Source organism: Loxodonta africana, chromosome 1 (genome assembly GCF_030014295.1).
Source record: "Loxodonta africana isolate mLoxAfr1 chromosome 1, mLoxAfr1.hap2, whole genome shotgun sequence".
NCBI lineage: Eukaryota > Metazoa > Chordata > Mammalia > Proboscidea > Elephantidae > Loxodonta > Loxodonta africana.
Genome location: NC_087342.1, coordinates 196,094,403 through 196,117,340, shown reverse-complemented (window position 1 = coordinate 196,117,340; position 22,938 = coordinate 196,094,403). Strand labels below are relative to the sequence as shown.

Sequence of the window (22,938 nt, the reverse complement as noted above, 5' to 3'; positions counted from 1 at the left end):
ACATTCAGCATCCACTCCTTGGAAATCCTTTGGGGCAGTTCTACTCTGTCCGATAGGGTCACTTTGAGTCAGTATCGACTTGATAGCAATGGGTTTGGTTTTTGGTTCTTACATTAGATGTATGAAAATTCTGTGTAGAGTCTACTATAGGGTCGCTGTGTGTCAGAATTGACTTGACGGCAATGGCTTTGGGTTTTTTTTTTTTTTTTGGTTTTCTACTTAGAAGTTTCCTTGACATTATCAAACACTAGGATTCTACATTACATACAGTCATACTACCAATGACAACCCAAGAAGAGGTTATGGGAGTCACGTTGGCAGTTCCCCAGACGCTCTGAGCCCAAACAGTGCTACTTACTAATGTAAAAAACGAAACAAACAAAACATAAAATATCACTACACAACGTCAGAATAAGTATTGGAATAAAAAAATATATATCACATTTTTTTCCTTGTATAAATCTCTGGAACATTTATACCCTGATGTTTTTATGACCGGAATCTATCAATTCCCTCAACATATAATGGGAAAACAATAGTGGATTAGATGGCAGATGCCCTGGGGTCTGGTGTGGAATGTTACTAAGGACCTGTGTTACTTGCTACCAGCCCCTTAACACTTCAGCTCTCAGCTTCTCAGCTGTGAGAGGAAAGGGTTAGATCACAGGATCATTTCTAAGGACCTTTCCAGATCCAACACTATAGGAGATTCTCCTATTCAAGTAAAGGGCAGATCTGTGGACAGAGTCTTGTGCTGGGTACAGCTAACCATACAGATGGAGACCAGCCTGCTTCACTTAATACTGTAGCTATGAGTCATCGCCAAGTAAATCTGGATTTGAATTGGAAAAAAAAAATTAGTCCTTTCAGACATAATATATATTTCAACATCTAACATCATATTCATTCTGTTGTGCATAGGGTCACTATCAGTCGACAACAACATATTAGAATTTTCATATTCATTTTGAATAGATTTTCCAGGAATAAAAAAAATTACTACTATTTTATTTGTAAATGCTGTTTCTTAACTTGCCCTTTTGCTTCTCTTTTGAACCTTGACATTGGGTTAGGTAAGTGAGGATTAATTATGTTATTTTGGGATAGCCACACTCTTCCACATATAACTTAAAAACTATAGAACTAGATGTATATTGAGGTTCCAGATATTAAAAATTCATTATCATTTCAATGTTGAGCTAAATACATTCTACTTGTAGAAGTATTTTTTTCCCCCTATTTTAGTCTTAATGTGACTCTCAGGAGTATAAGGAATAAGATACACTTCTTTTTTATATCACAGACAGATTAATTGTTCTAAAGCTTGCCAACAATTACATCTCTTCTACTGATTGCAGAATAAATACAAATTTCTAAAACTGACATTTTAAGGTTTTCTATGAAATTTTCCCAGTTTGCTGTTTGTAGCCTCATTTTTTAAATCTTCCTCCCGTAATCATGTCTGCTCTTCAACTGAAATGACTGGTCTTTATATTAAAATATATAGTCTCCTGAAACAAGCAAACAGACAAATAAAAAGCAACCAGGAGTACTGTAAAAAATCATCCCTACAAATACCAGAGCTTATGGGAAACTAGTCCAGTGTGATGGTTAAGATTATGTGCCAACTTGGCTGGACCATAATTCTCAGTGTTTATATGTGATCACTCCCATGACTGAATCTGCTGTGAGTCGCCAATAAGCTGAAAGGGAGTTTCCTTGGAGGTGTGGCCTGAATCTGAATATAAGCGGACGCTCTGGCTTTTTTGCTCACTCTGGATCCTTTGGCTGCTTCCTATTCATCTGACCTCTGGCTCTTGGGGCTTGAGCTACCAGCTTATCTGCAGCCCTTGGGATTCAAGGATTTTCACAGTCTGAGAGCGGGAGCCCTGCTCTCCCACCTGTCATCTTGGGCTAGCCAGCCCCTGAGTCCACGTGAATAGAGAGAAGCCTCTATCCTGATCCATGGACTTGGGACATTCCAGCCTCTACAACTGCGTGAGCTGTTTCCTTGATATAAATCTCCCTCTGTATATATTTATATGCTTTACTGGTTTTCCTTCTCTAGAGAACCCAGCCTAAGACAGTCGGGGTAGATCACTCAAAACCTACACAATTTTGTAATGAGACGGCTCACAAAAACAATAACAATCTTAATCTGCTCAATCAGCTTAGAGTGGTCTCTTCTTAAGAGAAAAAAAAAAATTATGGCTATGAGCTACCCATGGACATGCAAAACTCCCTGGACACAAAGGGACAGGAGAGTAGAGAGAGACAGTGGTCTTAACCGACTGAGGTAAAAATTTCTGCAAACTTCACAAAAACTTACGGCCATATAAAACACTACTAGCATGTCTCCTTGACCCTTGGAAAGTGTGTGCACAAATGGGAGTGGGAACGTGAAGTTTCATTAGCTTTATGGTAAATCCACCTTTGAGTATAGTCGCTTCAAGCCTGCTCCATATCATTTACATGCTGATAAAATATTGACTGATAAAATGAAAGCTTTTGTGATGCACAGGGAAGACCTTGGGAGAGTCATCATCTCAACTAACCTGACTGTACATCCTTTGCAGTCACCTTCTTTTTCTCGGAAATTCCACAACCCTATGGGCTTACTGTCAAAGTATGTCTCTCCCATACAGCCAGTGAATGTGATCACGCGTACGGCATCGGCCTTCTGCAGAGAGAAATAATAAGTTTGTTAGGATTTAGAGTTTCATAAATAATCCTGGAGTACTCGTGAGAGTTATTGGCAGCAGAATCTGGAGTAGTTACTAACCATTCTTTTAGAGTTTCTTAGCTTGACATATTCAACTTTTAACTGTGTTACATCCCCACAGCTACTACAGAATGGGTCAAAAAAGAGGAAAGCTCAAACACTTCATTAACTGATTCTGATTATTCTGTGCTCTACCAGTTTATCACCATTAGTAACAAACACTTCCCTACCTTGTGATTTTATTGCACTGCCTATCTTTTTTGAGATTTCACATTTTCATCTGTGAACTGGGACTATTGTGGGAAATAGATTATTTATTTATGGTACTAAGTTCAGTACCTGGCATAGATAAGATGTTTAATAAACATTATTGTTCCATATCTCTTCTCTTTAGGCAAATCTAGGCCACTGAACACATTAAGAAGATTTCTCTGCAAAGATCATGAAAAGGAGTACACAAATATATATATATTTTTTTCCCTAGGATAGTTCTGCCCCCAATTTTTTATTTCCTTTAGTACCAAGAAATTTTCCAGTTTATGACATGAAGGGAAAATGATTGATATTGTAAGATAAAGGGCCTTGTTGGCGTTGTTTGCTGGTAAACACAGCAAAGGGCTTTGCATCTAATCACCAAAATCCTGTTGCAGTCAAGTCAATCCAGTCTCATAGTGACCCTACAGGACAGGGTGGAACTGCCTCTATAGGGTTTCCAAGGCTGTAATCGTTACAGAAGCAGACTGCCACATCTTTCTAATAGGAGACCAATAAATATTCATTGAATGAGAACGCTGGTATCATTCTTATGGGGAAAGATCTGAAACTTAATACCTGTCACTATCATTGAAGGAGTGGAATGACCTGTTCTACTCCAAAGCATCTTTTTTTTTTTTCTTTTAAAAAAACATTTTATTGTGATTTAGGTGAAAATTTACATAGTAAATTCGTTTCCAATTCAATAATTCATACACAAATTGTTCTGTGACATTGGTTGCAATCCCTGAAATGGGTCAGTACTATCCCCATTTCCACCTTGGGTTCTCAGTTTACAGTCATCTGGTTTCCCTGCCCCTTCCTGCCTTCTCATCTTTGCATTTGGGCAAATTTGCCCTTCTGGTCTCATTTAGTTGATTGTTCTAAGGAGCACATTCCTCATGGGTGCTGTTATTTATTTTACAGGCCTATTATTTGGCTGAAAGGTGATCTCTGGGAGTTGCTTCAGTTCTACACTAGAGGGTGTCTTAGAGCTATAGTCTCGGTGGTCCCTTCGGTCTCTATCAGACCAGAATCATTTCTTGTGAGTTTGAACTTTGTTCTACATTTTCTCTCCACTCTAACCAGGACCTTCTACTGTGTTCTAGGTCAGAGTGGTCAGTAGTGGCAGCCGTGCACCATCTAGTTCTTCTGGTCTCAGTTTAGCAGATGCTGCAGTTCATGTGGGCCATTAGTCCTTTTGACTAATGGCTTCTTTGAGTATTTTGGTTTTCTTCAGTGTCCTGTGCTCCAGATGGAAAGAGACCAATAGTTGTATCTTAAATGGACACTGGCAAGCTTTTAAGATGCCAGACGCTACTCACCACGGTAAGATGTAGAACATTATCTTTATGAACTATGTTATCCCAGTTGACCTAGATGTCTCCCAAGACTATAAATCTTCAGCCCTCAATCCCAGTATCTTAGTCCATTGAGGTGTTTGGTTATGTCTAAAAGTTTCCATAACCGTGCCACCTATGTACTCTATTATATAGATGAATATACATGCAGCACATATAAATATGTATGTAGAAATAGCCACAACCATACATATATATGTGTTCAGGCATACTGCCATATGACCTCCCACACCTCTTTAGCATACATATCTACCAAAGTATTCACTCATAAATTATTGTTATTACTGTTGTTGCAGGATTATATATGCTATAGTATTTATTGTTAGCCATTACCCATGGCCATCGAGTCAATTCTGGCTCATAGCGACCCTATAGGACAGAGTAGAACTGCCTCATAGGGTTTCCAAGGAGCGCCTGGTGGATTTGAACTGCTGACCATTGGGTTAGCAGTCGTAGCTCTTAACCACTACGCCACCAGGGTTTCCGTATTTATTGTAGTTGTCCTTCATTCTTGCTTACCTCTCAGTGTCTTCTTTTGCCTTGGTCATGTTGTCCTAACTTCCTTATATTGTGTATTGCCTTTCCCTTCCAGAGCATCTTTTTATAATTCAAATAGCTATTGATTTTGACAGTTCTATATGACAAATAAATACTATATTCTGGTACCTTATACATTTAGAAACTCCATGCCACAGCTAATCCACATTTATCTGAATAATCTTGGGAAAAAAATGAATCACCATGTTTGAGTTCTAGAACTAATGTAAGAAGATGGTCACTAAATAGTTAAAAATGTCTAGTTATAACTTTGCTAAATAGAAGGAATGCTGATTACAGCCACTGACATTTACAAGTCAGAATGGTCCTTGCAATTCTCCGTCATCACTCAAAGTCTTAATTTTCCAGAGGTTGATTATCCTACTTTTGGATTCTACTTGATTTATGCTTCTCCTTTTTTCACCCTGAAAGACTATACTTGGAATATGTTCCTGTTAATTTGAAGTTTATTAGCAAGTTCATTTAGTTACTTGTTTTCAGCTTTTGGTTCATATTCTGGTGTGGCAGGAGCCTAGAAACTCTTGGTCAAAATGATTTTTAAAGATTTCTGTAGATTTCATCTGTCTATGTTTTCTTTTTCCCTGAGACTGACAAAATAGAGTTATTTTGTACCAGTGACATCTGAATAATAACAATTCTTGGGATTTAAGGTGCGATTACTGCCGTGTCATAGGTATTAGTCATGTATTTTATACACATAATCTCACTATTCATTGTGGCAATAAAGCATGGTGGTTCCTGGTAAAGAGTGGAGATTTACTGGTGCTGGTTTACCTGTGTTCAAATTCCAGCTCCACCATTAACTAGCTGTGTGACCTTGGTCAAGTCACTTACATTCTCTGTGCCTCAGTTTCCTCAACTATAAGATGGAGACTATATAACTATCTACCTTTTGGGATTGTTGTGAGAGTTAAGTAAATTAATTCTCAGAAATTACTTAAAATAGTACTTGGCACATAAGCAGGGCTGCATTAATGTTATAAAAGTTTATTATTATGTCCTACAATATACAAGCAAAGTAGATACTTTCATCTCCCTTTTCTAGTTGAGAACACTGAAGCCCGAGAAGTTAGGTTACTTGCCTGTGGTCACATTTTAGTCAATGCTAAAATAGGGAATCCAACCCAGATTTGATTTCAAAATGCTACCTCTATATTTATCTTTCTAGAGAGAAGAGAAAGTTGATAATATGCCTATATGTTACTATGTACCATACATATTTATATGCAGTTCTAAGAAATGAGGATGATTTTAGTGTACAGTTGTAGAATTAATTCTAATACTTTAGATCCACATCTCATAAACAAATAAAACAACTTTATATGAAGGCTGAGTTCTCATACATTTGAGGTCACCCTGGCTTTTCACATTTTCCGGCTAATCTCATCCTGGGATGATTTTGACAAGCCCAGGATTATCTATGATATTTGGTTATGCTCACCCCCAGGTCGTTTTCCAACATCTAATTCTATTTAATCAACATGAGCTCCTTTAAAATGTAGGCACTTTGTAATTTGAAATGCACAAGGACCTGTCATGAAGCGATTATGAATATCAAGTGCATTACCCTGTAAGAATGAGGAGAAGCACAACTTGAAGACTTTTAAAACCAGATCATGATTTGAAAGCTTATGGCTCCTGTGGTATTTCCCAAGGTATTCATAAATCTTTTAATTAGATGTGATTATGAACCTTATAGCACTTCATATCTATAAATTGTAAACTGATTCAGAGAATAAGCTATATTTTAAAAAAAACACTTTGCTCTGAAAGTGACTTAAATGAGAATGACAAAAAAATGATGTCACAGATAAGGGCAAAACAGCAACTGTTTAAGGTAAATATACTTTAGGCTTAAAGACAATGTGTTTCTAGACTGAAATTCAAGAGAGGAAATTTTTACTCAAAATAAATTCATGTTTTTGAGTAACATAAGGTTAGAGGAACACAAGTGGTCCAAGTGGTCGAGTCTTTGCAGAGCTTCATCTTGCTTTCTCTGAGAGTAATCAATATCAGCTGTTGCCTGTCTATAAAGATGAAATCAACAGAATGGGGAAGAGCGCATTACCTTTAGCTTCCCAGTCAAGCCACCAACAAACAGCATTGCGTTTGCATCCACATCTAGGATAGTATACCCTGGTGGTGAGACTGAACTGTATGTACTGGGCACAATGCTGGCTTTGGGTCCATCCAGGGCTCTCACCGAAATTGTTCCATTTCTCCCAGTTCTTCCAGAGTTGTTCGTTGAAGTGAAGGGAAAGAAAATATAGAAAATGAAACAAGTATCACATTTCTGGGAACTACGACTTTAAGGCGGATAAAACGAAGAGGCTTGTTCTGGAATATTTAGGAATTAACTGAGTTTTTAGCTTCAAGTATTCCAGATTCATTAAATCTCAAATCAAAACTCAGAATCTGATCTTCACTGAAGGCTTATTGTCATACTTGGCCAGTGCCAGAGAGCAACATACCCTGATCCTGTGGCTGTCCACTGATGTGAAATGACAAGAGCAGCAACTAGCTGATACAACTGGTGTTGGTTAAGTGGAAAGTCTTTTTCCTATTGCTCTGCCTAATAATTTAATATTTACCAACACATGCTATTTAAACAAGTTAATATTACTTCATTTAGCATGTTATTCAATTTAATTTAGCAAGTAAACCCTGAAAGAGCCTCCCTTCCGCATTATACATTGTGCAATTTTTCCTAAAATCCCTTATTATATTTTGGATCCAAATTTGCTGATGGAGTCTTCTCGGAATTGTACCGTCTTTTATTGTTTGGCACACCATCTCAATGCATATAGGATAAAATCTAATCTTCAGAGTTGTGTGTACAAATTGCATAGAACAACTTCCCTTTTAAATTCAATTAATAGCATTTTGAAAGCTACTATTATTTTATTTCATCTTCTTTTTTCAAGTGACTGATTTCCATGGATTGTTAAAGATGAAAATCTGATCCCTCTTTTAAAGCAAACAGTCAAAACAAAATTTCAGTGTCATATTTCTCTTCCTGCTGTCTCATTTTGGTAATTATTTTTTTTCTTTGAGGGTGCAGTACTAAATGAAATACATGAAAACAATTGAATAAATTTATTCAAATATGTTCATCTTTTGATAGAACTGCACTCTGTTGAGCAGAAACATCCTTTTTAGTACTTACTCCAACACCGCTGCTCCTTATCACATTTTCTTTCTCTTTCTCTCTCTCTTATACACACACACACGCAAAACACTTACACACACACACTTTTGCTGATGATCCTAAAAGGAGCTGAAAATATTGTTTCTTGTTGTTAGTTTCCTTTGAGCCAATTTTCAATTCAGAGCAACACCACGTAACAGCAGAGCTGCCCCATAGGATTTTCTAGACTGCAATCTTTCTGGGAACAGATTGCCAGGTCTTTCTCCCTTGGAACCACTGGGTTCAAACAGTCGACACATTCCCGTTAGCAGCTGAGCACTTAACCAGTAAACCACCAGGGCTCCTTTGCTTCTCAATTTTTTTTTTTTTTTAAATAAAAGCTTTCTATTATGGGGAAATTTAAGCATATACAAAAATAGAGTGGAACTTTTTGTATCCATCACCTAGATTCAACAGTTATCACTGCAAGCCTTCTTCGCCCAAATAATAGACCAGCCTCATTTGTAACTCTGGGGCCTTAACCGTACCTTTGAACTGTTAGCTGCTTTGGGTTTAGTAGGATTTGCGAATTGGGAAAAGAAGAAATGGAAATGAGAGAGAGGTATTGAGGATAGGTATGAGTACTATAAGCAATCTATACACTAAAAGTTGATAATTGAATCAAAGCTTCAAAGTGGAGTTACTTATCAACTAATAGAATTACTGAAATTATTTCCTATTACTGCCCATTTTAAGATAGTGTGTGGACCTAAAATGTTACATATTCATGCAGCATTTTGATGTTGTACATGCCTGCAGGCCATATCGCTATGAAGCTGAGGAGAGGATGCTGTGCACACCAATGACAGGCAGCAATGGCAACTCTTATACTCGGTTTGTGTTGAATGAGGGCAAGCATCAGAGACTTCTTTTTCAGGTGAGAGAGGATGCCTAAAAATAGTCTAAATTCCTGAATTCCTACAGGGATTAGAAAGGGACTTGTTGCTCTTGTCAATACCTTGAACGTCTGTCAGTTCCTAGCAGGCACTCCAAAGACACCCATTTCCCTCCACATACATATATGCATGTGTGTATGTGTGTGTGTGCTTTCACCTACGTGTCCATACATGCATACACGGCTACCTTGTGAAATGAAAATAGGAGTTTTCTTATCAACTGGAAAACTCCTTCAAAGTTATGTTGTATTCAATTATCTTAATCTTTACTGAGTTAGTTACCTTGATGCTTCAATACGGTACCAATATGAGTCATCAATAGTCAAATCCGGATATTCTACACGTCCAACTCCAGATCCAACATCCCAAAGGAAGCTTACTTTGCCTTTACGCATTTCTATAGCCAGAAAGTCAATCTGGTACAGAGAAACACAAAAACAATAGATACCATATGTAAATCACCCTGAAAGAGGAGGCCAGTGGAGTTCTTTTTGACTGGTGACATTTACAGCTACGTTAAATAACTGAAAGCCTCACAGTAAGACTTCTCAAACAATATGCTCTATTTTTATGTATGATTAAACTTATATATTATTATTATAACTTTAAGGCAACACATATGTCCACACCACAGAGGCCTATGTGTTAATTTCACCAATTCTAATTAGGTCTGACTTTGAGACAAAAGACTTTTCTCACTCTGGTACTGGTAGCAGAAATAAAAGCAAATCTTTGAATTAAAAATTCATTGTAGTTTTTACCAAGGACACTGATACTTCTGAGGGTGTAGCTGTTTTTTTTTTAACCCATTGTGACCCAGAACTCCTCACTTGAATGGCAAGTATTGACTGATACCATGATTGACGTATAAAAAATCTGATTTATTTTGGAACATCCGATGAATGCAAAGTAACGCGATGCCAATGGAAGGAATTAGCACTTTCTTCCGGTGGCATTTTGTAGACACAACTTCTGTTACATCCATTTGAGTCATAAATTCAACACGAATCAGAAGAGTTTTCTTTGGTAAGAGATTAGCACACAATTTGCCACTTTCACCTCATTAACATGAAAGTATATTGTAAAGTTATTTAATTCTTTGTGTGAGAAAAGTAAAAAACAAAACCTTCTTAAACAGAGGGATCTAAAAATATAATTAAATAAATGAATGTTGGCATACTCACATATGAAAGCAAATGTGTCTAAATCATGCAGGAAAAAAAAAGCCTTAATTTGACATTTCAGAACTCTGTGAGGTAAGCTTCCAAGGTTTTCATTTCTAGAAGGCTACCTTAGATGATTTGGGGGACATGTTATTGGATTCTACACATCTCCCCTACTCCAGGAATGAACCTCTGACAATACCATACACAGTAGGCCAAAGAAAAACTGAATATCAGACTTACAAATTTGGCACTTCCAAGATAAAAAAGAAGATTGTCAGCAACAGCTGTCTTGACATTGATAACGATATGATTGTAGCTTCCTTTCTTGATTTCTGGTTTGTATGTTCGAATGCAGTCACCTCCAGAAGACACAGATACTTTGATCTTTAAGAAAAACAAGGTACAAAGAACCAAAACTAAATCTCTCAAAAAGTTTGAAGTAGCTTCCAAACAAGCACAGAGCTGTCATCATTTCTTCTTTGAAGTTATTTTTCTATCACCGAATAGTATCATTAAATGCCCATAGGCAGACACCATTATGCTCATTAATGACAGCACAGAAGAGCGAGTTTTCACTAGCTTTTTGACAATGAGCTGTTCAATGTCCCATGTCTTGTTAGCGCGCTACTATTTTTTTTGAAACATGCACCTAACAAATACTTACCTTCATACCTCTCTCCTTTACAAAAATGGGAACAAAGAGGAAACATCTTCAAAAGATGATTTTACATGAATCTAGTGGTAATGATCTTCATTAAAGCTGTTTAATGAAATCTTAAGATTGAAATTTCGGCGATTTGGGTATCGATTAAAGTAGGAAACTGTTTTCCTTGAGTTCTCAAAAAGAAAATTACCTACCCCCCCATGTTCTTAGCTTTGAAAAAATACTATTAATCATTCCACTCAGAACATATAGTTCAGAATAAATTATACATTTTTTTTATTAAGTTGCCAGGAAATGAGATGGAAATGATTTCCAGTGGCTATCACTACTAATGTATTTAACAGCTCCTTTTTTCTTTTGACTAAGTACTTCAAAATTTATGATAAATTGCTAAAAAAGGAATCCTTCAGGAATAGAACTGACACTGCTCAGACCAATTTTTACTTACATTTGGGGAGCCTTCCTTCAATCCCAAATAACACTAGCTGATTATTTGAGCTAATTTCCTTAGGTGAGGTGCAAAACTCCATCAACTCATCAGGGCGATTTCAGGACTGTAATGTAATTGCTGGGACTCTGAGAGAAAGTGTTACTTTGCTCAGTAATAGTGCTTACAGTAGGAGGCAGAGACAGAGAAGGAGGTACAGCCTCTCCACCACGGGCTCAAATGCCCATCCTCAGGAAGCTTCTTGCCCCTTGTTGTTAGAAGCAGATCATCAGGGCTGTCTTCCAAAGAGCCTCCGGGAGGCTCGAACCACCAACCTTTTGGCTAGTAGTTGAGCACTTTGTGCTACCCTTACTAGCCATGAATTTCCATTTTCTTATTTCTTCTAGCATTTTGTGCTACTCATATAGTTTGCAAATATAGTAAATATAGTTTAGCCAGATAGCTTGGAAAAAAGCCAACTAACATTATTGTTACCCCCATGGAAGGGTCTCTTAGATTCCAAACAAGATAGCCTAGGTCACCAAACCAGTCTCCATATTATGATGACACAAAGGGATGTCTCCAACAGCCTAAATAGGGTATAAGTGTAGGTAGCACCATGCCTTTTTGCCAAGGGTGGTACAGACTACACAGAGGGGGTGCTGGGTGCAAACTTCAGTTCTGGCAAATAAGTAAATTTGGATGTTTGAGAATGTCTGGGGTTACAGTAGATCTGTTGTGTCTCCTGCAGACTCTGCATAAGCAGTTGCTGTCAAGTTAATTTCAACTCATGGCGACCTCATGTGTGTCAGAGTAGCACTGTGCTTCATAGGGTTTTCTTTTTTAATTGTGCTTTAGGTGAAAGTTTACAGCTTAAGTTAATTTCTCACACAAAAATCTACACATATATCGTTACATGTCCCTAGTTGTAATCCCGATGATGTAACCCCTTTCCACCCCAGGTTTCCCGTGTCCATTCAACCATCTCCTATCCCTTTCTGCCTTCTCATCCTGCCTCTGGACAGGAGCTGCCCATTTAGTCTTGTGTATCTACTTGAACTAAGAAGCACACTCTTCCTGAGTATTATTTTGTGTTTTATAGTCCAGTCTGATCTTGGTCTGAAGAACTGACTTCGGGAATGGTTTTAATTCTGGGTTAACTGAGAGTCTGGGGTCATGTCTTTGGGGGTTCCTCTAGTTGCAGTCACATCATTAAGTGCAGTCTTTTTACGTGAACTTGAGTTCTGCACCCTGCTTTTCTCCTGCTTCATCAGGGACTCTCTGGTGTGTTCTCTGTCAAGGCGGTGATTGGTGGTAGCTGGGCACCATCTAGTTCTTCTGGTCTCAGGCTGATGAAGTCTCTGGTTTATGTGGCCCTTTTGTCTCTTGGGCTAATTCCTTGTGTCTTTGGTGTTCTTCATTCTCCTTTGCTCCAGGTGGATTGGGACCAATTGATGCATCTTAGACACCCGCTTGCAAGTTTTTAAGACCCCAGCTGCCACTCACCAAAGTGGGATGCAGATCACTTTCTTTGTAAACTTTGTTATGCCATTTGACCTAGATGTCCCCCCAAACCATGGTCCCCAGACCTTGTCCCTGCTACTCTGTCCTTTGAAGGGTTTGGCTATGTTCAGGTAACTTCTTAGCTTTTGGTTTAGTCCAGTTGTGCTGCCTTCCCCGGTACTGTGTGTTGTTCTTCCCTTCACCTAAGATTTTATCTAGTTTGTGAATTCCCCTCTCCCTCCCTGCCCACCCTCATAACCATCAAAGAATGTTTGTTTCTGTGTTTAAAACTTTTCTTGTGTTCTTATAATAGTGCTCTTATACAATATTTGTCCTTGTGCAACTGGCTAATTTCACTCAGCATACTGCCTATCAGATTCATCCATGTTATGAGATGTTTCGCAGACTCATCATTGTTCTTTATTGTTGTGTAGTATTCCATTGTGTGTATACACCATGATCTGTTTATCCATTCATCTGCTGATGGGCACCTAGGATGTTTCTATCTTTTTGCCATTGTGAATAGTGCTGCAATAAACATGGACATACATATATCTATCCATGTGATGACTTATATCTCAAGGATATATTCCAAGGAGTGGAATTGCTGGATTGTATAGTACTTCTACTTTCAGCTTTTTAAGGAAGCTCCAAATCAATTTCCAAAGTGGTTCTACCATTTTACATTCCCACCAGCAATGTATAAGTGTTCCAGTCTCTCCATAACCTCTGCAATGTTTATTATTTTGTGTTTTTTGGATTAATGCTAGCCTTGTTGGAGTGAGGTGGTATCTCATTGTAGTTTTGATTTGGATTTCTCTAATGGCTAATGATCGTGAGCATAAGTTTGATTTTTAGAAGCTTCCAGTTATCTAGTTTCTCTTCCAGTGTTTGTTCATTGTTAGTTGTGGTTTGTATTCTGTTTATGCCATGTATTAAGGCTCCTAGCATTGTCCCTATTTTTTCTTCCATGATCATTATCATTTTAGATTATATACTTAGGTATCTGAGCCATTTGGAGTTAGTTTTGGTACACAGTGTGAGGTATGGGTCTTGTCTCATTTTTTTGCAGACGGATATCCAGTTATGCCAGAGCCATTTGTTAAAGAGGCTTTCTTTTCCCCATTTAATGGACTTTGGACCTTTATCAAACATCAGCTGCTCATAGGTGGGTGAATTTATGTCTGGATTCTCAATTCTGTTCCACTGGTCTCTGGATCTGTTGTTGTAACAGTTCCAGACTGTTTTGACTACCGTGGCAGAATAATAGGTTCTAAAATCAGGTAGTGTGAGGCCTCCCAGTTTGTTCTTCTTCTTTGGTAATACTTTACTTATCTGGGGCCTCTTCCCTTTCCATATGAAGTTAGTGATTTGTTTCTCTTTTGTTAAAAAATGTCATTGGAATCTGGATCGGGATTGCACTGTATCTGTAGATCCCTTTGGGTAGAAAAGACATTTTCACTACATTCAGTTTTCCTATCCATGAGCAAGATATGTTTTTTCCACTTATGTAGGTCTCTTGTGGTTTCTTGCAGTAGTGTCTTGTAGTTTTCTTTGTATAGGTCTTTTACGTCTCTGGTTAGATTTATTCCTAAGTATTTTATCTTCTTGGAGGCCATTGTAAACAGTATTGATTTGGTGATTTCCTCTTCAAAGTTCTCTTTGTTGGTGTAGAATACTCTAACTGATTTTTGTATGTTTATCTTGTATCCTAATACTTTGACGAAATTTTCTATTCATTCCAGTAGTTTGCTTGTGGATTCTCTGGGGTTTTCTGTGTATAAGAGCATATCATCTGCAAATAGGGATGTTTTTACTTCTCTCTTATCAATTTGGATGCCCTTTACTTATTTTTCTTGCCTTAATGCTCTGGTTAGGACCTCAAGCACAACGTTGAATAAGAGTGGTGATAAAGGACATCCTTGTCTGTTCCTGTTCTCAAGGGGAATGCTTTCAGACTCTCTCCATTTACGATGATATTGGCTGTTGGATTTGTATAAATGCCCTTTATTGTGTTCCTTCTATTCTTATTTTGCTGAGAGTTTTTATCATGAATGGGTGTTAGACTTCCTCAAATGCCTTTTCTGTATCAATCGATAAGATCATATAGTTCTTATCTATTGTTTTATTTATGTGATGGATTGCACTGATTATTTTTCTAATGTTGAACCATCCCTGCATACCTGGTATGAATCCCACTTGGTCATGGTGAATTATTTTTTTGATATGTTGTTGGATTCTATTGGCTAGAATTTTGTTGAGGATTTTTGCATCTATCTTCATGAGGGATACTGGTCTGTAATTTTCTTTTTTTGTGGTGTGATTTTGCTATCAGGGATATGCTGGCTTCATAGAATGAGTTTGTGAGTATTTCATCCTTCTCTATGCTCTGAAGTACCTTTAGTAGTACTGGCTTTAACTCTTCTCTGAGAGTTTGCTAGAACTCTCCAGTGAAGCTGGCAGGGTCAGTGTTTTGGAGGGGAATTTTTAAATTACCTGTTCAATGTCTTATGTTATAGGTTTCTTTAGTTTTTCTACCTCAGTTTGTGTTAGTTTGGGTAGGTAGTGTGTTTCTAGAAATTTGTCCATTTCCTCTAGGTTTTCAAATTTGTTGGAGTACCATTTTTCATAGTATTCTGTTATGTTTCCTTTAATTTCAGTTGAGTCTGATGTGATATCATACATCTTATTCTTATTCGGGTTATTTGCTTTCTCTTCTGTTTTTCTTTTATCAGTTTATTCAATGGTTTATCGATTTTGTTGGTATTTTCAAGGAAACAGCTTTTGGTCTTGTTAACTCTTTTAGTTCTTTTTCTATTCTCTATTACATTTATTCCTGCACTAATTTTTATTATCTCCTTTTTTCTGGTGCTCTTGACCTTCTTTTGCTGTTATTTGAGTTTTAGGGTTAATGATTTGATTTTGGCCCTTGCTTTTAGGATTATGCATTTACAGCTATAAATTGACCTCTGAGCACTGCTTTTGCTGTGTCCCAAAGGTTTTGGTAGGATGTGTTTTCATTCTCATTTGATTATGTGCATTTCTTTATTCTGTCCTTGATTTCTTCTCTAAACCAGTAGTTTTTGAGCAACGTGTTGTTCAGTTTCCATGTATTTGATTTTTTTTCCCTTGGTTTTTCTGTTATTGGTTTCTACCTTTATGGCTTTACGGTCAGAAAATATGCTTTGTAATATTTTGATGTTTTGGATTCTGTTAAGGCTTGCTTTGAGGCCTAATATGTGGTCTATTCTGGAGAATGTTCCATGTGCATTGGAAAACACAGTATCCTTGGTTACTCTTGGATGGAGTGTTCTCTGTATATCTATGAGATCAAGTTGGTTGAGTGTGGCATTTAGATCTTCTGTGTCTTTACTGAGGTTCTTTCTGGATGTTCTGTCCTTCACCGAAAGTGATGTGTTGAAGTCTCCTACTATTATTGTGGATCTGTCTCTCTCAAATTTCAATGCTGTTTGAGTTTGTTTTATGTATTTTGGAGCCGTGTCGTTGGGTGCATAAATATTTATTAAGGTGATGTCCTCCTGGTGTATTGACACTTTAACCATTATATAGTGTCCTTCCTTATTCTTTGTGGTGGATTTTGCTTTAAAATATATTTTTTCAGAGATTAATATTGCCACTTGTGCTCTTTTTTGATTGTTGTTTGCTTGATATATATTTTTTCTAGCCTTTGAGTTTTAGTTAGTTTGTATCTTTGAGTCTAAGGTGTGTCTGTTTTAGGCAGAATATAGATGGACCATTTTTTTTTTATCTGTTCTATTTATTGTTGCATTTAGTCCATTTACATTCAGCGTAATTATTGCTAGGTATGAGTTTAGTGCTAACATTTTTATGCATTTTTTTGTGTTGTTGACAGTTTCTTTGTTCCACTCAGTTTTCTGTGCTGAGTCATTTTTCTTTATGCGTTTTCTTTTCATCTTTTTCATTATTGTTGATTTTATATTTGCTGAGTCTTTATGTTTTTCTTCTTTTTTATTTTCATGTGTAGGATTGTTAGTTTCCCTTGTGGTTACCTTAAAATCTACCTCTATTTTTCTAAGTTTAAGTCAAACTTTTATTTCTTGATATAGCCTCAACTTCCTCTCCAAATGAAAGATCTATGACTACATTTTTTAGTCCCTCTTTTTTGTTTTAATGTTGTCATCTTTTGTATATTGACATTTCTGTTTCCCTATTTTCAGTGTTTTAGCTTTGAATTATTTTTGTGACTTTCCTATCTGGGCTGATATCTGGCTGTTCTGTCCTGTTTCCTAGTCTTGGGTTGTTATCTGATATTATTGATTCTTTAACTGGAGGACTCCCTTTAGTATTTCTTGAATTTTGGTTTGGTTTTACCAATGCCCTAAACTTCCATTTATCTGGAAATGCCCTAATTTCACCATCATATTTGAGAGACAGTTTTGCTGGATATATAATTCTTGGCTGGCAATTTTTTTTTCGTTCAAGACTTTGTATATGTTATCCTATTGCCTTCTTGACTGCATGAATTCTACTGAGTAGCCAGAGCTCAATCTTATTGACTCACCTTTGTAGATGACTTTTTGTTTATCCCTAGCTGCTCTTAAAATTCTCTCTTTATCTTTGGTTTTGGCAAGTTTGATTACATGTCTTGGTGACTTTCTTTTGGGATCTACCCCGTGTGGATAGCTTCTTGGGTAGATATCTTCTTGTCTTTCACAATATCAGGGATGTTTTCTGCCAACAAATCTTCAATAATTCTTTTTGTATTTTCTGTTATCCCCCTCTGTTCTGGTACTCCAATCACTTGTAGGTTATTCTCTTGACAGAAAAAAAAAAAAGAGTGCCACATAATTCTTAGGATTTCTTCATTTTTTAAAATTTTTTTATCTGATTTTTCCTCACATAAGTTGGTGTCAAGTGCTTTATCTTCAATCTCATTAATTCCGACTTCTGTTGCCTCAGTTCTGCTCCTATCACTCTCTATTGAGTTGTCTCATTCTGAAATTATATTGTTAATCTTTTGGGTTTCTATTTGCTGTCTCTTTGTGGATTCTTTCAGCCTGTTATTTTTTCATTGTGCTCTTATATAACCTTCTTAAGTTCCTCTATTTCTTTGTCTGTGTGTTCCTTGGCTTGGTCTGCATTTTGCCTGATTTCCTTCCTGATCTCTTGAAGAGCTCTGTATATTAATCTTTTGAATTCTACCTCTTGTAATTCCAAGACCTTATCTTTCTCCAGGAGGCTTCTTGGTTTTTTGGGGGGGCTCCTTGCCAAAGCCATCATGATCGGACTCTTTATGTGACTTGATATTGACTGTTGTCTCTGAGCCATCAATAAGTTATTATATTTATTTATGTTTGCTTACTGTATTCTAGCTTGTTTTGTTTCATTTTGACATACCCAAGTAGGCGGGCTGTGTGAACTACCTTTATTATTGGTGTCTTTGAAGCTCTCTTGTCCTGTCACCAGCTGATCAGAGCTGCTACTAGGTATGTGAGCTCAGGAATCTACTTACTTTTCTTGTGTGGATTCAGCTCAGGTATCCAGGTCATCAGTCACCATGTGTGTGGTGCAGGCTCTCATCTACAGTCCTAGATGGGCTACACAGGGGTGACTGGAGCAGGCACAAGTATCTGGATGCAATATGGGGTTATGTGCTGAGCAATGTAAGGGGCTAATGCCTGCCCCTGAATGCCTAGGTAGAAGGCGTGTCCTTGTTCCCTAGAGCATATAGGTGGGTGGATTTTGCAACGAAACTTTGGGCAGCCAGTGCTGTTGGCTGTAAGGACTGGGAAGCATCACTTATTAGCAGACCTCTGTCTTGGGTAGCTAGATGGGGTGGATGGAGCCAACAGTCCTTAGGTCCCTGATGTGGGTAGGTGAAGACCCTGCTTAATGGGCAGGGACGTGTCAAATGTCATGAATCTGCCACTCCCCCTTACCTGTTGCAGTTGAAAACAGGCTTCAGGTATGTACCCTGTTGTACTATGCTAATGAGGGCCTATGCTATTGAAATGGGCTGACACGTCTAGGCTGGGGTGAAAGTCATTCAAAGTCCATGGACTCCTTATGCTTGTGTCTAGGCAAAGGGACTGTGCCTGCCTGATGTCTAGGTTTAGGGCAGCTGGCAGGTTATTTTTTCCTGTTTGTTAGTTGTGTGTTAATTTGTTCCGTCTCCAAAGCTGGGAGAATGAGTAGGGGAGTGCAATGGGTCCCATTTGTGGCCCAGGGGATGAAGTAATTACTGAAGCCAGACTGGGACTGGAGCTGAGTGAGGAGGGGGTGGGTGGTAGGACAGAGGTGCTTCCCAGAGGGGAAAGGGTTTTTTTGATTCCGTGAGGCAGGTTAGATGCTTGCACTTAACTTTCACAGACCCAGCTCCACTTTCCCCTGGTTCCACAGGCTTGTTCAGACTCTCTGCTGCTTGGTTCCTCCTGGTGAGGAAAATGCATCCCGAGCGCTACTACTTGCTTTAGCCCATGCATGCCAGCTGATCCAGCCTGCAGGGTGCTGGCCAGGTCAGGTCTGGCAAATCTTCATGGCTTCTGAACTGTCTCTCCCTTCCCTTGCCGTTCAGTCTGACTCTGCATCTTTGTTTTTGATGTTCAGGGCTCCCAGATTGTCATATATAATCGATTCGCTTGTTTTTTTTTTTTTTTTTTTGATCTTTGTTGTAAGAGAGACCACATGAAGTGTCTGACTACTCCGCCATCTTGGCCCTGCTTCTCCATAGGGTTTTCAATGGCTGATTTTTCAGAAGGAGATTACCAGGCCTTTCTTCCAAGGTACCTCTGGGTGGACTTGAACTGACAACCTTTTGGTTAGCAGCCAAGTGTATTAACCATTTGCATCACCCAGGAACTCCAAGACCCTGCATAAGTCAAGTATTTGTACACCACAGCTACATTACCTAACTGACTAACAACTTGCATCACCATGCAAAGGAAACTAGGTGTTGGAAAGAGATAGAGGCTCACTCTTCTGGAGCCCTGTGTGTGGTAACCTGGGGCTGGAACCATCTAGGAAGCCTACTGCTTAGGCTGCTTTTTCTGATCTTGCCTTCCCCTGGAGGCTGCAGCCCAGCCTATAAACTGAGGACTCCAGGACTGTAGCAACTCTGGTCCCTAGAGGGTTTCCTCTGTGTCCTGGGGTGACGGTCTTCCTGGTTATGCAGTTTTCATACAGGGAATTAGTTCTTTGCTCTGTAGATGAAGGGATTCCCCCCTCTCTGTACAGTGCTCAGAACAAGTGAACTGAAATGAATTGCAGAAAATCTGAATCAGGAAATGCACAACTTTTACTCTGGATGTTAATAATAGAAAGCAGATATGTGATAGGGGTTGGCGAAGGCTGTTACATGATAGAGTAGTAGCTATACAAAGAGTTACCTGAGGGCTTAGAGGTTAAAAAAAAAAAAAAAAGATAAAGCAAAGCAAGAGAAAGAAAATATATTAGAGGGGATGTAGGGGGAATGCATTTTTCAAATGTTTTTAATGTTCAGGAACAGGTACAGGTGACACCAAGTCTTTAGGAATTTACGGCATGTGAACCAAAACAGTTATCAGAAAAGATCTTGACATTGAGCAAATCTGATACCTGAAGTAAGCTGTGTCATTAACATCAAAAGAAAATGAAAGAAAAGAAAAAATCAAGATCTGACTAGAATTCACGAGTGCGATTGAGTAATAGACACAGCTATCCCTGGTGGGAAATCAAATCCAAATTCCTAGTGGGGCTGGATGAGTAGTCAAATGTAACTGTGTGTATAGTTTGTCTTATCTTTACTTCATAAATGCTTTATAAACTGGACCATATCATAGCTAGTTTAATCATAAATGAGCCACTTTTGTTTGTTTGTTTGTTTTAAGAATACAATTAATGACACTCCTCAGTTGCTATTTAGAGAAGAAATAACTGAATATGAGTAGAACGCATGACTATTTGGCCAAAGGAGGAGTTTCAACCCTTGCTGGGTATGCCGGATGGAAATGATAGGGAATTATATGATTGGTGTGTTGAAAAGGAGAGTTTCCAAAATAGGAAAAGACAGAGCACCAGGACTGAAATCTAATCAAACTGATGAAACTTCATTTAAGAACTGAAAGCCTAAAAGAATCGCTATTATAAAATTAGGGTATCTAACATTACCAGGTGGCGTAGCGGCTAAGTGCTATGGCTGCTAACCAAATGGTCGGCAGTTCAAGTCTGCCAGGTACTCCTAGGAAACACTATGGGGTCGCTATGAGTTGGAAGTGACTCGATAGCACTTTTTTTTTTTTTTAAACATTACCAGGAGTTACAATTAATTTACTTGTGGTGCACTTAATATATCTAGAAAATAAGGTTCTTTGAACAAAATGATGTAATGCCCGATATGCCAGCAATTAGTCTTGTCAAATAAACTATTGCTCAACTCTTACTCATTCATATAGAAAACCCACTGGATTTCCTGTTTTGTTTTCTTTGTGCTTTGATTTTCGATTACAGCTACTTCTTTTGACCACTTTCCCTATAAATCTCAGTATAGTATATATAAATTTCTTTAGAAGAAATCTGTAGTACGTATCCCTCTTATAAGAAGGGACGAATTTCTGAAATACAAATATACTCATAGGATGTTTGGTTCTATTAATTATTGTTGTTTTTAATGTGAATCTTTAGTGTGCCTTCCAAATGAATCATTCAGCATTAGGTAGCTCTAAGGCATTTTTCATGTAACATTACTTACCAGTTCATTATCATGAATGCAATTAAACATTATTGAGTATCCCATTACTATACCTATTGAATTTTTACTGTACTTTCTATCCATTCATTTAAAAATATTATCAACCACTCAATAACAGAGTCAACAAACCAGAAGAAATCCACTTTAAAATCAATGTCTTCTTTCTCTTGGTCATATTCCGTATGTGTTAAGGTTACATGCAGACATTTGTGCCAGGTTTCAAAATATATTTATAAAATAGACAAATGTGATCTTCAGTTACTACAAAGCTCATTAAAAAAAAAAAGTCTGCCTGCATATTTCTAATATCTTATAAAATGTAAGGGATTTTGTTGTAACTTCCATTTCCATGAGTGATCAAAAATCTCCTTGAAAGGCATGGACTATGGTTAATTTTTCTAGAATTACTTTTATACCTTTCATTCATTTTTTATTCTATATTTTATATATGTCAGAATTTTATCATTGGGGATTATTTACAACTGATGAACATATGGGCATATTTTTAGATTTCTTTAAAAAGAGGAAATAATAAAAATGTTCATATTTCCCGTTTGATGACTAAGCCAGAAAATGTAGCTAAAAGTGTGATTTACAAAGAACATTTGCTGTTCCTGCTTCTTCAGAGTTAACTTTGCAAAATATAGAAGTGGTATATCAGTCTCTTCCTTTCTCTTGCCACTGCCACAGCTAAGGTTTGGTATCTAACTATATTTGCTTCCTTCTTTCTAGTTTCTCTCATCTAGCCCAGAAACTACTTTGAGATTCATATTAAAAAAGCACAGCTCTGATTACACCACATTTCATGGTCAGTAACTTTCAGCTTATCCTTGTCAATGAAGTTTATCCCAGATAGAGTTGCTGCCAAATGAAACTGCTTAACTTGCCATTCAAGGCCTGACAAGAACTGGCCTCCATTGATCTTTCCAGTTCAATGTTCACTCTACCAATTACTCTTGGGAAACTAGACTGTTCTTTCATGAGCCAACCCTGAAAGTTCATCTTTGCTCTCTGCCTTGGTTCAAGAAAATAAGCCATTCAAGCCATTTCCTCTTCTCAGAATTCTCTCCCCCACCACATTCCCCTCTAACATCCCACTTCGAGCCTGACTCAAACTGTTCCCTTTAGGAAATTTTTTAGTACCTACCAGTAGGTGATTTGTCTCATCTTCTGTAGTACTTCTCATTTCTCATGTAATGTACAATATTCTGCATTGTCTTAGAGTTCTCTGCATACATGTCTTATTTCTTCTACTAGATTATAAACTTTGTGAGCAGAACTGCCGCATTCATCTTGTGTACCTCACGGCAGGTAGCCCTAAACATACCAAAACCAGTTGCCATTGAGTCGACTCAGTCATGGTGATCTCATGTGTGTCAGAGTAGAACTGTACTCCATAGGGTTTTCAGTGGTTGATTTTTCAGAAGTATATGACCAGGTGGGGTAGTGGTTAAATGCTACCGCTGCTAACCAAGAGGCTGGCAGTTCAAATCTG

The 22,938-nt window shown here is 37.9% G+C and overlaps 1 protein-coding gene across 1 annotated transcript in view; it reads right to left on the bottom strand.

Annotated features, from left to right (window-relative positions):
* LAMA2 (laminin subunit alpha 2) overlaps positions 1–22,938 on the bottom strand; it is a 559,790-nt gene that overhangs the window by 57,882 nt on the left and 478,970 nt on the right. The window contains exons 46-49 of the mRNA XM_064294826.1: positions 10,383–10,526; positions 9,259–9,392; positions 6,962–7,121; positions 2,556–2,680 (exon numbers count right to left, since the gene is read on the bottom strand). Of these exons, the coding sequence (XP_064150896.1) occupies positions 2,556–2,680; positions 6,962–7,121; positions 9,259–9,392; positions 10,383–10,526 (563 nt within the window). The remainder of the gene's footprint in view (positions 1–2,555; positions 2,681–6,961; positions 7,122–9,258; positions 9,393–10,382; positions 10,527–22,938) is intronic.